This window comes from Camellia sinensis, chromosome 4 (genome assembly GCF_055761805.1).
Source record: "Camellia sinensis isolate YWXY chromosome 4, ASM5576180v1, whole genome shotgun sequence".
NCBI lineage: Eukaryota > Viridiplantae > Streptophyta > Magnoliopsida > Ericales > Theaceae > Camellia > Camellia sinensis.
Window position 1 is genome coordinate 191144634 of NC_138964.1, and position 18197 is coordinate 191162830.

The 18197-nt window shown below is 34.6% G+C and overlaps 1 protein-coding gene across 1 annotated transcript; it reads right to left on the reverse strand.

Moving 5' to 3' along the window:
* Positions 1 to 689: 689 nt before the first annotated feature.
* Positions 690 to 1160, reverse strand: LOC114262361 (HTH-type transcriptional regulator). Its single transcript, XM_028202727.2, has one exon. The coding sequence runs from the start codon at positions 1158 to 1160 to the stop codon at positions 690 to 692; it is 471 nt and encodes a 156-aa protein (XP_028058528.2).
* Between the last annotated feature and the right edge of the window lie 17037 nt (positions 1161 to 18197).

The window sequence follows — 18197 nt, forward strand, 5'->3', positions numbered from 1 at the left end:
TTGGGAATTAGTGCATTTTTCATTTATCTTTCTTTTGGTTTAAGGTAAATCTGGCCACCTATACCAGAGCCTAAGACATGCAATAATGCCACTAAAGAGCAACCCCTTTGTACATTATATTTTAGTGGATCTTAACTTCATTATCAAACTCTTTTATATATCATTTTCATTACTCTTTACTTCACAAGTTTATTTTGAGAAGTAATTTTGACTTATTAATTTTTTTAAAAAAAAATAAATAAATTGGTGATGTAAACCAATAAATTAATAAATTGATTTTTTTCATAATTACCAAAACAAGTCTCAGTCTCATAGAGAAGTAAGCTTACGCAGTTGAGTTTAAAGTTGGATGATGGCGATGAAATGGAGAAACCCCCCATCATTCCGAACAACGCAACGTGTGAAATTAACGTGAAGATAAAATTTCATCCAATTAAAAATAAATAAATATATATCACATCGATTGGTGCTTATCAAAACCATTCGCAGCTGAGCTAATCAAAAACAGAAAGTCAGGGGTAAAATTGGAAGACGACCCCTTAAAGCTGGTTGACAAAAGAAAACGTAAACGCCGAATCAAATGACAGCCCCAAATTAATTAAATGACTCTCCTAAAAGAGGAAACCCGAACCTGATTTTAATTATTTACAAAACTATAACCCATTTTCATCTTCCCATATTGCCCCTACCTATTCCTCTATTGCACTCAACCTAGGCGACAAGTTTCGTCTCCTCCCACTCCGGCCACCGTCGTCAGCCACCCGGCGCGACGGCTTGACACCAATCTCGCCTGAAAAAACCAAGTTTCCAAAACTCTTCCGGCAACAGCTGAATTTATCGCCGGCGGAGGAGCTATTCATCAAGGCGGAGCTGGCTTTAACCGCCAATGCCGCCATCTCATCGGCCTGAAGCGGGCGTTTCAACCGACTCAACGGAAGAGCGAAGTAGAGCTGGCCAGGCTGGAGCTCTTCGTCGTCGCTTATCGCCGAGACGACGTCGTCGAAGTCCATTTCGTCGGAGTTGCAAATGAAGCTGGAAGGGTCCTTCTGTAACAAGTAGGACGCCTTCACAGGGTACGAAAACTCCTCTAACCGTCCGTCCCGTAGTATCAGCTTGGCTGTGGCCACTGACGTCGACTCGCACGAACTGCATATACCCATCGCCGGAGGATACCCCAAAACTGGGTGATGAGAAAGAGAGAGAGAGAGAGGTGTTTGTGTTGCTGTTCGTGTGGGATATGGAGGAGAGAGAGAAGAGTGGAGGTATATATAGAGGTTGATTGAAGAGAAGGAGGATTGTGTTAAGAAATGTTTTGACACGTTGGAATTGAGATATGAATTAGGGATTTTTTTATTTTTTGGTTTTGTTGTTGTTTTTTTATTTATTTTTTGATTCAAAGGTTTTGTTGGTTTTGTTGTTTTTGGTTTTGGAGGGTTGGTTGCTTCGATCAGTGGGGAGGAGGAGGGGGGGTTGCCAACCTGTAAATGTGTGGATGACAGCAGGAGAAGGAGAGGTGGGATGAAAAAATTATTAGTTAGTCCAGCATTATGTTTTTGATCAATTACTAATAATAATTATCGGCAATGATTGGTGGTCTTAAATTTTGTAGTTTAAATGATCTGAAAATATTAAAACGACACCGTTTTGGGTATAAAACAATTTTGAAAATGCTAAAACGATATCATTTTGACATTTTTAAACTATTTAAATCACAGAATTTGTTACCATTAAATATTTTTCAAAAATTACTATGTCACTTTATATTTTTTAATTATTTAATATAAAATTATAAATTTTATTTCTTTTATCAATTATAATATATATGAAATATCGCGTGACACCATCTCAATCAATCAATTAATAACTTCCTTGGTTGGATGGATCCGGGATGGAGGGAAGAGGAGTGACCCACGTTTTCACGAGATGGGAAATTACGGAGATGGTGATGGGAACTGTATTTAGGCCTTGTTTGGGAACAGGCTAATTTAGTAACCTTTTAGTTATTTGGCTAAAATATGAATTAAAAAAAATTAGTATGTTTGGGATGATTTTTTTGGCTAATTACGAAAAGATGTGCAAAAAGTAGAGAAAAAAGAGAATCTTTGACTTTTTGGTATGGGTTGTTGGCTTTTTGGCTAATTTAGTAACTTTTTGGCTTTTTGACTAAAACAGTGCCTTCCCAAACGAGGCCTTAGGAAAAACTATAATATTATGGGATAGAGAAAAAAAATTATAAAAATACATAAGGTATAAATAAATTTAGGAAAAATTATGGTTGCATGTGGTAGAATTTTATAAATATGATTTAAGGTCATATTTGATTCACAAGATTAATAGTGAAGTATTAATAATCTTATTAAATTAGTGTGATATTCACTATCCAATTGAATTAATATCCATTGGATTAATAATTCTACCCCTATTTCATTACTAATAATCCTACAAATTTGTTGGATTAATTATCCATTGGATTAATAATCCTAAACCAAAATGTTAAAATAAACATAGGATAATTAGGCCATGTATTAATAATCCCAATCCCATGCTCTAATTCACCCAATCAAACATGCCCTAAGAGTATGAGTTGTATTTTGAGTTTGGGAGTTGTGGAATTATGATTTGAGTGTAAAAAATTTGTTTGGTTATGGTTTTTGAATAGAGTGTGGAATTGAGTGTGAAATTGAGTTTTGAAAGTTTGATTTGACATGTAAAGTAAAAAAAATTGTTTGGTTATGAGTTTTAGAAAGAGTTTTCAAAACTTAATTCAAATTGTTATAACTCATAACAAAACACACTACTTTCATACTATTGAAAATTCTGATTAACACTCATAACCAAATTCTTTTTAAAATTCAATTAAAAAAATTTATTATTAATAGAAAATAACATTAATCAATTTTTTAATTGAAAATACTACAAAGGAAATAATTTTTTTTTCAAAATAAATATTCAAAAAATTTAAATCATAAATATTTAAATAATTTAAATAATCTAAAAAATTTAATAAGTACAAAATTAAAATAAATATTCAAAAAATTTAAATTGTAAAAATTTAAATTATTTAAATATTCAAAAAATTTAAATAATTTAAAATGTTAATATTTTAAATTTAAAAACAACTCTACACTCAAATCGTAACCAAACACATAAAACAAAATTCAAATAAGAAATTATTTTTAAAACTTAAAACCAAACACATAACTCGAAACTCCATACTACTTTTACAACTCTACACTCAAATCGTAACCAAATACATAACAACAAAATTAAAATATTTAAAAATATTTTTATAAAATATAGTTTGAATTTATTTTTATAAAAAATTTTAAATTTTAAAAAATTAAAATTGTAATATTTTGAAATTAAAATATTTAAAAATATTCAAAAAATTAAAAAATTAAAAAAATCATAATATATTTAAATATTAAAATATTTAAAATCTTAACAAAATTAAAATATTTTTAAAATATTTAAATATTTAAAAAATTAAAATATTTATTTGATTTAAGTTTTGAAAAGAGTTTTGAATTATGTGTTTGGTTATGAGTTTTGAAAAGTAATGATTATGTTTTGAATTGAGTTTTAAGAAATGTGTATAGAATTATGATTTGGAAGCTCAAAACAAACAACACAATCAAATCAACGAGTGAAACTATAATTCGAAACTCTTACCAAACGGTGCCTATAATATTGTGAGATAGAGAAAAAAAAACTTATAAAAATATGTGAGGTGTAAGTATTTTTGTAATAAAATATAAGTAAAATGTTGTGAAAGTACAAATCACCTTGCTTGGTTCCATTTTTATGGAAAAAAATTGTCTCAGTTAAATGTAATTCTTCCCTTTATTTACTACTCACGTGAGACCTCGTTGGTTCTACTCAAATAAATAAAGAAACAAACAAGGGAAAATTACAATTCAATGCAGGTTTCAAAATAAATTTTAAATTAGTGATAAAATTTATTAATTTTTATAATTGAACTTTTAAATTTTTCATAATTTTGTTATTTTTTTTATCTCCCAATTTTCCCAATAAAGTATTCATTGAAATTTTCTTAAAATAATTATGGATTTAAGCCCGGTTCGATATTCAAATCTAATTGAAAAAAGCATAAAATAAACCTTTTTTTTTTCCCCAGTGGTCTAGCATAGAAGAATTTAAAATTATTTTTTCAAAAAATTCAAAAATATCCATTAAAGGAAAAAAAAATCAGAAATTATTTTCAAATTTATTTATTTATTAATTTTTTTAGTTCTCGTTTGTCTAGTCAAGTGAATTCTATAACTTTTCAAAACTTTTAAAAAAATTCACTTAAAAATATAAAATATTTAACAAAAATGTCAATCCCAAATGATTCTTCATGAAAAAAAATTAAGATTTTAATTATTGAAGTTTGTAAAATTTACCATTAATTTAAAAAAAAAAAATTCAAACTTACATTGAATTATTATTTCTTTGCCCATAATTATTCGGTGCCCTTATGCTACCATCAATGACTATACCTATGTCGTTTTTCATGTCCCAACACATAATTATAAGTCCTATCATTTTCATTAATCACAATGAATAATTCTATATTTATAATAAATGATATAACATAATTTTAGAGGTTATAATTGATTGTAATTTGTATAATAAGTGGAGTCATAATTTAAAATAATAATATCATAACATATGTTGGTATACTAATTGATATACTACTTTATACATGTAGCACAACAGTAAGATATCATATCTCTATGTCCTAACACTACTAAATCACTTACCATTGGCTTGAGGACATAAACAAGGGTCTTATTAATAAGTATTCTCGAGATACAAAAAAAAAATATATATATATATAATAAAAAATACAAGATATTGTTTAGCAATCTCAAAACACTGCTCATTGATTTTTAATATTTTGACTATTTTTTTTAAAAATAATGTAAATTTTAATATTAACTAATGTTCAAATCACTTGATTTTAAGGAAGTTTTATTTTATTTTATTTTATTTCCCTTTTGCAGGATATTTCGTTTTTTAATATCAAATTTCTCGTTTTTGATTTTTTTTTTTATATATATTCAAAATATGTATGATTGCTTTGGTGAGAGAGACAATAATTGAAGATGGTCCAACAACTTGTACCCCTCACCACCTCATCCTTCTATGAAGCTTCATCCCCTTTCCCTGGAAAAACCCCTGGCTGGCGTGGCACCCGTGAGAAATAGGCAAGATTGAATCAGGCTCCTTTGGGCTCAGATCTATTATCATATGTATAAATACATACACTTTTTATCAATAATATTATAGATCAAATTACTTTATAATATTTTAATTCTATGTTTTGTCTTCTTCTTTTGCTTTTCTTCATAATCATTCGATATTTTATCACTTGCAATATGTTTTATTTTATAGTCTTTTTTTTTTTTTTTGGCCCTTTTCAAAAGGCTACTTTATTCCTTTTGGAACTACTGCTGTCTCTTTCTTAATTTATTTTAGAGAGTGGACAAATGGGTTTCTTTGCCTAGGTTGTAGTCGTTTTTCTTTCTATTTTTTTTTTCTCCATCTTTTTAAATTTTGACCATTTATTTATTTATTTATTAGGTTCTTCTAGTTTAAAAACTGCAAAAAAAGTGAAATTCTAAAGGATCCAATCTAAAAATCAAAATGAGCATCCGTAATTGTTCAATAATTAAATAACTATGTATTATATGCAAGATACGATAATTTGTAGTGTTATATAGCTAAATCACTTTTAATTATAATTAAAAAAATAAAAGAATTGGTTATAACCAAATATGGATAACCAAGACCTTTTCGATCACCACCAAAATAACAATCACAATAGGTAATAACTAACATTATAATGAATCATAATCAAATTATAGCAAATACCACAATTAAATATAATTAAAAAAAAAACATAAAAATCATAATTTGACATATGATGCACCTTTTTTTAGAGTGTGTATTACTCCAATTTCCCTAGGATTTCCCCCTGATCAATTTTTATCTTTAGTATTTGTTGGAGAAAAATGATTGAATAAGAAATTGTCTCATAAATGTGTATATAACTCACACATTTAAGGTTCATCAGTTTTACAAAATTAATTGAGCAGTTTTGCTAGCATTAGTTGCCAGCTTTGATGGCTAGAGGCTCCTCTCCTCTCCCTCATGGTGTATAAAAGGAGGCCCTATTCCTTGAAAAGAGATATAGAATTTTTCCTTGACATCCATACACTGTCAGTCTACTTCTCCTATAATTTTCTTCCTGAGAGAGAGTGCTGCCGTTGTCCGTTCACTAAGCTAATCAGAAGGTGCTTCTGTTGTAGCTGGTAAAAACCGTCGTATCCTGGGAAGTAGACGCCGGCGTACCTCCAGCACCCAACGGTGAGGTGGCGAATCTATTTTAAGGAGACTGTGGTATCACACAGGCTTCGGTTTGCTTCCTTTAATCATTTTATATTTTATCTGTATTTTATTCAGCATGTTATTTTTTCTGGGATTGAAAGTTTGTTTTGTTTATCTCATAATTTTGCGATATGCAATGTGAAATTATGTAATGTGAGTAGTTTTTCCCAACAAGCTTAAAATAGATTCGACGCTTATCGTAGAATTAGATTAATAGATTCATAGGTGTGTGTAATAATTTTGCATGTAATTGGCCACTGGTAGTACTAGCGAGTTAATTGGTTTATTAGATGCATGTACACAGGGTTAAGCTTTTGATTTTGCCATTTTGTGTGTGCTACTGTTTGGTCTTCCCATGGCATGGAATAGGCCACTGTTATCAATAGGGAAGAAGAGTTTCATTGGTGCAACGTTAATTCACTGTATTTTCTAATTAATTTATTAATTTATGGTGTGCCGGTTCATACCTTGTATTTCTAGATTTACATGCTTCTAGTTCACATGCTTCTAGTTTACAATATAAATTACATGTTCATTCGGGTTTAATTTTTAGTGTAATTTACATTTCTAACATGTTTATTAGGTAGTAAATTTTCATGTAACTTGTACCTATTAATCTTTCATTTAGGTGTGGAGTTGTAAAGTTTATAACTTGCCTATATTTAAATTCATGTTAATTTCTCTAGAATTATTTGCATGTTAATCATGTCATTTTTGTTGGACAATCTTCACTGTATTTAAAAAGATTTAATTTTGATTTAATTTCTTCGAATTATTTTTCTGATCAAGTCCAGTGTTTAACACTGTCTCCTTAAGACAGATTCGTCCTCTCCACGGTGCTTTCAGAATTCGGACGTCTATCTCCCAGGATGAAATGATCTTCCACAAACAATAGCAGCACTACTAATTGTTTGCCTTACGAACACACTAAGTGTTTACACTCTTTCTTTTGAAAATAAAATGCAGCAAGATGAAGAATAGAAAACAGAAGTGAAATACGAAATTTCTGAATGCAAAATATCAAATGAGGATGGTCCTATTTATAGATGTGAAGGTGGCTCTTGGATTTTGAATTAAACAGGTATGTAGCTCTTGGTTTTGAATTGAACAGGTATCATACCTGCTGGGTTTTGAATTCAAACAGATTTGAATCAATTCAAACAGATAGTAAAACGGGAAGGGCCCTGTTTGGGTGTGCACTATTTCCAAAACAGTTTATTTCTGTTTGAAACCGGGAAGGGCCCTGTTTGGATGAACAAAAAATCCAAACTAATTTAATTTGAATTCTGGATTTTATTTTAATAAAAAATAAAATTAAATTCAAATGTTTTTGGCCCAAAAAGATTAGAAGCCCAACCCAAAAACAGTTTATTTCTGTTTGAAACCGGGAAGGGCCCTGTTTGGATGAACAAAAAATCCAAACTAATTTAATTTGAATTCTGGATTTTATTTTAATAAAAAATAAAATTAAATTCAAATGTTTTTGGCCCAAAAAGATTAGAAGCCCAACCCAACCACACATCACGCACCCGCGCCCAAGCCCAGCCCAGCCCCCCGACCGACCGGACGGACGGCGGCGGCGGCGTGCGCGCGCGTGTGTGGTGATTTTTGGGTCCAATGGGTCTAGCCCATTTTGCCCATAACCTCTCCCTCTAAAACACTTGGGTACCCCTTGGGGCACACCCCAAGTATCTCACCCTAAGCCTTATAAACCCTTTCAAAACCTCCCACCAAATCAATGTGGGACAAGCCAATTTACAACCTTAAGGAATTTCCACCAAAACTCCATTTCCATGGAGCACACTTTGGCTTCAATTTCCTATTCACTCGGTAATGGTTTTGAGCAACCAAATATACCACGTGAATCACAACGCGGCATAGAACGCGTTACCACTTTGACCCGAGTAAATCGACACTCGGGGCCCACCTAAAAAATAGACCGAACTTGAGGAAAAAATTCTGGTTTTATCCAGAATTTTATAACCATTTCCAACAATCCCCCACATGAATGGAATTTGATGACAACGGAAATGCAACAATATGCAGACTTAACGAAAGAGTATAAGTCGAAAATATCTTGCATCAGGATAGGTAGTTTTCGGTTTTGAACCTTCCCTAGTGATAACCTATCGGACTTACTGGCTAACCAATGGACGCGATGCCTTGAATTGTTCAGCCGTTTGTGTAAGCCAAGACAATAGATTTCACACAAAATATCTTCTAACACATCGTGGTTCTCACTGTTGTGTTCATTTTGGCCTTGAACGCGCCTGGGTTTCATAAGTGTTTCTAGAGAATTTAGCCTTTGCATTCTCATAGAACCGGCCCTAGTTCAACACTCATATAGGTGATTCTTATTGTGAGTATCTCTTTATACTCGTCTTGATTTTATGCCTTAATCAAGATATAAGTAATCATTAAAAGCAAAGCTTATCCTTATACCCCTGCAGACAACATATGTTGCAGATATCACTCTCACCATAGGAATGGGTAGGAATTTTAATCCCTTGGTGATTTCTGGCGAGCCATACATAACTTAGTTGTCCCTTTGAACTTAGTTCTTGGGATCTCCAGTCATATAAGTAGGGTTACCATTATGACGACTCTTATGTAATAGGCTTTAATCCCATCCCCTTCGATGAACTATACACTAGCTCTTTTGTCAAACCTTTTGTTAACGGATCCGCAATATTCTCTTTAGATTTTATATAATCTATTGAGATTATTCTGTTTGACAACAATTGCCTTACGGTATTATGTCGACGACGTATATGTCGTGACTTACCGTTATACATATGATGCTGTGCCCTGCCTATTGCAGATTGACTATCACAATGAATGCAAATAGCTGGCACAGGTTTGGGCCACATTGGAATGTCTTCTAAGAAGTGACGAAGCCATTCTGCTTCTTCACCTGCTTTGTCTAAAGCAATGAACTCGGATTCCATTGTGGATCGTGCGATGCACGTTTGTTTCGTGGACTTCCAAGAAACAGCAGCGCCTCCTAGAGTAAAAACATATCCACTAGTGGATTTTGAATCTTTAGTATCCGATATCCAATTGGCATCACAATAACCTTCGAGTACTGCTGGATATCGAGTAAAGTTCAAACCATGATCACGAGTAAATCTTAGATATCTAAGAACTCGAATGATCGCTTTCCAATGGTCTTCTCCAGGGTTACTAGTGTACCTACTCAATTTACTTATAGCATAAGCTATATCAGGACGAGTACAATTCATTAGGTACATTAGGCTTCCAACGATTTGGGAGTATTTTAACTGAGACACTGCATCACCTTTATTTTTCGATAAATAAAGACTGATGTCTACAGGTGTTCTAGCTAAATTCAAATCATCCTTGATAAATTTATCAAGAATTTTCTCAATATAATGAGATTGAGATAATGCATATCCGTCAGATGTTTTAGTAATTCTCATTCCTAATATAACATCTGCGACCCCCATATCTTTCATATCAAATCTTTTGTTAAGCATCTGCTTAGTTGATTTGATCATGTTTTGACTGCTTCCAATGATAAGCATGTCATCCACATAAAGACAAACTATGACATATCCTTGGTCAGTGTTCTTAACATAGACGCATTTGTCACATTCGTTTATCTTAAACCCATTAGTAAGCATTGCATGATCAAATTTTTCATGCCATTGCTTAGGTGCTTGTTTTAATCCATAAAGGGATTTTACAAGTCGACAAACTTTCTTTTCTTGCCCTGATACTACAAACCCTTCGGGTTGTTCCATATAGATCTCTTCATTTAGATCACCGTTTAAGAAAGCTGTTTTAACATCCATTTGATGTATTTCTAATTTAAACAACGCTGCTATAGCAATAAGCATGCGAATGGATGTTATTCTTGTCACAGGGGAATATGTGTCAAAATAGTCCAGACCTTCCTTTTGTCTGTAACCTTTAACAACAAGTCTTGCTTTATACTTGTCAATTGAACCATCTGCTTTCATTTTTCTCTTGAATATCCATTTCTATCCAAGAGGTTTAGAACCTGGTGGAAGATCCACCAATTCCCAAGTATGATTTTGCATAATGGATTCAATTTCATTATTAACAGCCTCTTTCCACAAAGGTGCTTCAGGACCTGTCATTGCTGCCTTAAAGCTTTGAGGTTCATTTTCTAACAAATATGTCAGAAAATCTGGACCAAAGGATTTTGATGTTCTCGCTCTTTTACTTCGTCTTGGTTCATCATTAGTTAAATCCTGTTGGTCGAGACTATTACTAGTCTCTTGTGTTTGATTGTCATTAGTCTCTTGACTTTGTGTATAATCATAAGTTCTTTTCTGTGAACTTAATTCCTGTCCTTTCTTGTAAGGAAAGACATGTTCAAAAAACACAGCATTCCTTGACTCTATAATAGTGTTCACATTTATATCAGGTATATCTGATTTATAAGTCAGAAACCGATATGCACTACTATTCTGAGCATAACCAATAAACACACAATCTACTGTTTTTGGTCCTATCTTAGTCTTTTTAGGAACAGGTACTTCAACTTTTGCCAAACACCCCCACACTTTTAAGTATTTGTAGGAAGGTGGTCGACCTTTCCACAATTCATAAGGAATGCTTTTGGTTTTCTTGTGGGGTATTCTATTAAGAACATAATTAGCAGACAATATTGCTTCCCCCCACAAGTTCTGTGGTAAGCCTGAACTTAGTAACATGGCATTCATCATTTCTTTTAGGGTTCTATTCTTCCTTTCAGTAATTCCATTTTGCTGTGGAGAATAAGGGGCTGTAGTTTGGTGAATAATGCCATGTTGTGCACAAAATTCATTTAATGGTGCATCATATTCACCACCCCTATCACTTCTAACCATTTTAATGGTTTTACCAAGTTGATTTTCAACTTCTGTTTTGTAGAGTTTAAACATTTCTAAGGCTTCATCTTTACTTCTAAGTAAATAAACATAACAATATCTTGTGCAATCATCGATAAATGTTATGAAATACTTTTTGCCACCTCTAGTTTGAATAAACTTTAAATCACATACATCAGTGTGAATTAATTCTAGAGGTTCGGTTTTTCTTTCAACCGATTTAAATGGAGCCTTAGTTAGTTTCGCTTCTACACAAATTTCACATTTATGATTAGGATTAATTTCAAACTTTGGTATATAATCTAAACCAATTAATCTACGCAAAGCATCAAAATTCACATGTCCTAATCTACCATGCCATAAATTTGACTCAAGAATATAAACAAAAGATGTGTTATTCTTATTCATAGCAACTTTCGGTACAACTGTCATTACATTTAACTTAAAAAGACCATCATTCATGTATCCCTTACCAACATACATACCACTCTTTGTTAATACAAACTTATCAGACTCAAATACAAGCCTAAAACCATTTTTACTTAACAAAGACCCAGAAACTAAATTCTTCCGGATGTCAGGTACATGTAGTACGCTGTTGAGGGTCAGTTCTTTTCAATTCTTACCTAGTAATGTGATTTAAGTATTTAGGAGTTATAAAATGTTTGTAACTTGCCTCAGTTAATTACATGTTTATTATGTAATTAATTTTTTACAATTTTTTTTAGTTTAAATTCTAGATGTGTAACTTAAGGGTTGGTTTTAATATTTACTTACAGTTATTTATTAGTTTGTTTGCTAGTACCCTCCCCTTCAATCACTACTTTGCCAAAAGTAAAGAAAAACTGAGGGAGGTTTTGTTGTATTTTGCTGCTAACTCTTTATTGCAGGAATACCTTTGGAAATGGAAAAAAGGATTAATTTGAACTAAATATTTGAAGCAATTGTTTGCTTAAGTGTTTATTTGTGGTTATTCACCAATATGTAAAGCACGTTTTATTTGCTTGTAATTATTGTAGCAATTTTGTTGTAATTGCTTTTACAGTTTGGAACTTGGTGTGTTTAACCTAGTTCATCCCTTGGAAAATTTAATTCTTAAAGTTGTTTCCCATGGACTAGGAGTCAACATGCTCTTGAAAATTTTGTCTAAGGTTAACTGGGTTTTAAGTGAGACCGGTGTGACCCCTCCAGTCTTTCTGGAATCTTTCCTAACCATGTTCGATTCTAGGTTGCGTAGTGAAACTAGTTTTAAATTAAATTTCCAATTGTGGGATTTTCTAGTGTTAAGTTTGATTTCTGGAAATACAGAATAGTGAAAATTCTGCTGTAATTTTTCAGAAATGGCAACTGTCTCTGATGCTGCTACTGCTGCTGCTAATGTTGGTGGGGATCCGAACCCCGGGGCGACTGGCTTGCCAACCCCTGCTGTGACCTCTGTGGTCAATCCTCCTGTTGTTGCTCCGGCTGTTCCGGGAGGACCGCTTAATCATCACGAGCGCCAGGAGAAGTTCACGGGAGTGAATTTCAAGAGATGGCAGCAGAAGATGCTGTTTTATTTGATTACTCTAAGCCTTGCGAGGTTTCTGAGTGAAGATGTACTAGCCGTAGAGCAAGATGAGCAAGATAAACAAAAGCTTATGGCTCTGGACGCTTGGAAACAAGCACACTTCTCATGCCGGAATTACATTCTGAACGGCTTGGCAAATCTGCTTTTCAACGTGTTCTATGCCAAGAAATTGGCTAAGGAGTTGTGGGATGTCTTGGACAAAAAGTACAAGATCGAGGATGCTGGGGTAAAGAAATTTATCATCGGCCGGTTCCTGGACTTCAAGATGGTGGACTCTAAAACTGTCCTGAGTCAAGTCCAAGAGTTCCAAGTGATTCTGCACGAGATACATGCAGAAGGGATGGTCCTAAGTGAGTCATTCCAGGCAGCTGCTTTGATTGAGAAGCTGCCTAAGGGTTGGAAAGACTTCAAGAACTACTTGAAGCACAAACGAAAGGAGATGACAGTCGAAGAGCTCGTTGTCAGGCTCCGGATTGAAGAGGACAACAGGAAGAAAGGAGGGAGTACCTCCACTGTCAAAGCCAACATGGTTGAGCATGGCGAGTCCTCGGGGGCGAGGAAAAAACCACCGATAGACAAAAGCTCAAAGTTGGGGGCTAGAGGAGAAATCTCCAAAAGGCCAGCCTACAAAGCAAAGGAGCCTACTTTTAGGTTCGATGGCAAATGCTTCAACTATGGAAGTGACGGGCATCGGGTAGTTGATTGTCTGCAGAAAAAGCCCTACAGGAAAAACCCTCCCCAACACAAAAACTGGGCACATATGGCTGAAATAGAGGAATTGTCACACGATGTGGACGACATGCATCTGTCAGCTGTCGTGCCAGAAGTGAACATGGTGGGGTCAAACCCGAGGAAGTGGTAGGTGGACACTAGGGCCACTCGCCATATTTGTGCAGAGAAGAGAATGTTCACAACTTTCGAACCGGTTTTAAACGGGGAGAAGTTGTTTATGGAAAACTTTGCAACCTCAGCTGTTGAGGGTAAAGGCAAGGTGATCCTGAAAATGACTTCAAGAAAAGAACTGACTTTGAACGATGTCCTTTTTGGGCCGGACATTCGTAAGAACCTTGTCTCGGGGTCTCTCCTAAGCAAGCATGGCTTCCGCATGGTGTTTGAATCAGGCAAGGTCATGTTGACCAAGGGCGGGGTCTATGTGGGGAAGGGATATATGTCAAGTGATATGTTTAAATTGAATGTAATGACACTTATCCCTAAGATTAATGAGAAAGATTCTTCTTCTGCTTATATTCTTGAGTCTCCTAATTTATGGCATGGTAGATTGGGTCATGTAAATTTTGACTCTTTACGTAGATTAATCAAGTTAGATCACATACCATCTTTCAAGATTAATCCATAACACAAGTGTGAAACTTGTGTAGAAGCAAAATTGACAAGGTCTTCTTTTCATTCTATTGAAAGAAGTACCCAGCCTTTGGGTTTAGTGCATAGTGATGTGTGTGACTTGAAAGTTGTACAATCACGTGGTGGCAACAAGTACTTCATCACTTTTGTTAATGATTGCACTAAATACTGTCATGTGTATTTGCTTAAAAGCAAAGACGAGGCTACTGATAAATTTATTCTTTTTAAGAATGAAGTTGAGAATTAATTAAGCCAGAAAATCAAGGTATTGAGAAGTGATCGTGGTGGTGAGTATGAATGCCCGTTTGCCGAGACTTGTGCTCAATTTGGGATTATTCACCAAACCACAGCGCCTTATTCACCTTAGTCAAATAGTGTTGCTGAGCGGAAGAACAGGACGCTGACAGAGATGATGAATGCAATGTTGATAAGTTCTGGGTTGCCACAAAACTTATGGGGAGAATCAATTCTCTCTGCGAATTATATTCTTAATAGAATATCACAGAAGAAAGTGGACAAGACTCCATATGAGTTGTGGAAAGGTCACAAGCCTTCATATAAATACCTACGAATGTGGAGGTGTCTTGCAAAAGTGGCGGTACTTACACCCAAGCGGGTTAGGATAGGTCCGAAAACCGTGGACTGTATTTTCATTGGTTATGCACAAAATAGTAGTGTATATAGATTTCTTGTGCACAAGTCTGATATTTTAGATATACACAAGAATACTATCATGGAATCTAGAAGTGCATCTTTCTTTAAAGATGTATTTCCGTGTCGTCCCCAAGACAGGGTTCCGAGTTCCATGAAAGAAATACATGATCACGAAGACGATCACATAGATGATCACATGGATGATCAAACAGCTGATCAAATAACTGATCAAGTAGATGATCAAGCTGGTGAAGTAGATGAGTCGAGAAGGAGTAAAAGGGCTAGAACCACAAAGTCTTTTGGTCCAGACTTCTTGACTTATATGTTAGAGGGAGAACCTTGAACGTTCCATGAAGCTGTGACTTCACCTGAAAGTCCTTTATGGAAAGAAGCAATTAAGGGTGAGATTGACTCCATCTTACAGAACCATACTTGGGAGTTGGTTGATCTACCCCCAGACAATAAGGCCTTGGGGAGTAAGTAGATCTTTCGAAGAAAGATGAAAGCGGATGGGTCAATTGACAAATATAAAGCTCGGCTAGTTATCAAAGGATACAGACAGTGAGAAGGCCTGCATTACTTTGATATGTATTCACCTGTGACAAGGATTACATCTATTCGCATGGTGATTGCAATAGCAGCTTTACGTGGTTTAGAAATACATCAGATAGATGTAAAGACAGCTTTTTTAAATGGAGATTTAGATGAAGAAATCTACATGGAGCAACCAGAGGGGTTTTCAGCTCCAGGAAAAAGTAAGAAAGTCTGTAAGCTTGTCAAGTCATTGTATGGTTTGAAGCAAGCTCCCAAACAACGGCATGAGAAGTTTGACAATGCTATGTTGTCAAATGGGTTTCAAATCAATGAGTGTAATAAGTGCGTATATGTTAAAGACACTGACAAAGGTTATGTCATTTTGTGTCTATACGTTGATGACATATTCATTGTTGGTAGCAATGATGAAATGATTAAAGCTACCAAAAGATTGTTAAACTCTAAGTTTGACATGGAGGATATGGGCCTTGCAGATGTCATTCTGGGTGTTAAGATCACCAGAACATCTGGTGGTATTGTACTTTCTCAAGCTCATTATGTTAATAAGATACTTGAGAAATTTGGAAAGCCAGATACAAGTATGTTTAGGACACTGGTAGACTTAAGTCTATATTTGACCAAGAATAATGGTGAGGGTGTCTCTCAACTAGAATATTCTCGGGTCATTGGGAGTTTAATGTATCTGATGAGTTGTATGAGGCCGGATATCGCCTACGCTGTTAGTAGGCTGAGTAGATACACGAGTAATCCTAATGCTACTCATTGGAAGGGCATTATGCGGGTGTTGGGGTATATCCGTTACACGCTGGATTATGGGCTGCATTATACCAGATACCCAGCGGTACTAGAAGGGTATAGTGACGCAAATTGGATATCTGATATAAAAGATTCCAAATCCACTAGTGGTTATGTGTTTACCCTCGGAGGGGCAGCCGTATCTTGGAAATCTGCCAAGCAAACGTGTATATCAAGATCAACGATGGAATCTGAGTTTATTGCTTTAGATAAAGCAACTGAAGAAGCTGAATGGCTTCGCCAGTTTGTTGAGGATATTCCACGTTGGCCGAAACCTGTGCCAGCTATCAGTATTCATTGCGATAGCCAATCAGCGATTGGTCGGGCACAGAGTAATATGTATAATGAAAAGTCTAGACATATCCGTCGTAGACATAATTCCATATGAAAACTACTCTCAAATGGAGTTGTCTCTCTAGACTATGTCAAGTCTAAGGACAACATTGCGGATCCGCTAACCAAAGGGTTAACTCGAGAGTTAGTAGAAAAGTCGTCAAGAGGAATGGGGTTAAGGCCTTTAGTAAAGGTTATCGGAACGGAAAACCCAACCTAGTTGACTGAAGATCCCAAGATCTAGGTTCAAAGGGACAACCTAACTTCGTGTAACGGGTGAGTCATTAAAGAAGTAAATCCTCTTGCACATTCCTTTATACAGTGATGCCCTGTGAGGGTGGAAGGTTAAACTAATGCTTTTAATGACCTTAGTGATGTGGTATAATGAAATACCGTATCTAGGTCACTTATGTGAGTGCGAAGTGGGGCCGCTTCTTTAAGAATTGCCAAGGCCGAATTCTTTAAAAACACTCACAGAACCATGCTAGTGTTCCAGGGCCATATCGGACACACCAGTGAGAACAAGAACAATGGTTGGACTAACTCCTGTGTGAGGTCTATTGTCTCGGTTTACATAAACAGCAGAACAGTTCAAGACATTACGTTCACTGGTCAGCCAGTAAATCCGATAAGCTTTCACTACGAAAGGTTCAAGGCCAACAGCTACCTTTTCTGATGCAGGGTTAGTCTATGTGCTCTCTCTCTTTCCGAGTCTTTATTGATAAATGTTGAGCATTTGCTGTATTCGGTTAATTTTTATTCATGTGGGGGAATGTTGGAGAAAAATGGTTGAATAAGAAATTGCCTCATAAATGTGTATATAACTCACACATTTAAGGCTCATCAGTTTTGCAAAATTGATTGGGCAGCTTTGCTAGCATTAGTTGCCAGCCTTGATGGCTAGAGGCTCCTCCCCTCTCCCCTATGGTGTATAAAAGGAGGCCCTATTCCTTGAAAAGAGATATAGAATTTTTCCTTGACATCCATACACTGTCAGTCTACTTCTCCTATAATTTTCTTCCTGAAAGAGAGTACTGCCGTTGTCCGTTCGCTAAGCTAATTAGAAGGTGCTTCTGTTGTAGCTGGTAAAAACCATCGTATCCTGGAAAGTAGACGCCGGCGTACCTCCAGCATCCAACGGTGAGGCGACGAATCTATTTTAAGGAGACTGTGGTATCACACAGGTTTCGATTTGCTTCTTTTAACCATTTTATATTTTATCTGTATTTTGTTCAGCATGTTATTTTTTTTGAAATTGAAAATTTATTTTATTTATCTCATAATTTTGTAATATATAATATAAAATTATGTGATGCGAGTAGTTTTTCTCAACAATATTTGAATCCATTCGTGCAGGATGTTAAAAGAGAATCCATGTGCCCATGTGCACTTTGATCTGCGTTGATATGTGATCTATTATTTCAGCAATTTCAACCCAATTATATTCCCATTGACCAACTCAGAACAAACAATAAATTTAGAATAAATTACAAGTACACTTCAGATATTTGATTAAAATATAATTTATTATTTATAATTTTAAAAATTACATTTTATGTCATGTGATTTTTAATTTTATAACAAATCGTTTATTTTATTAATAAATCATGAAGTTAATTAATAATTTTTAATGAAGTTAAAAATATATTTCAATTATTAATAATTTAGGTAATTTT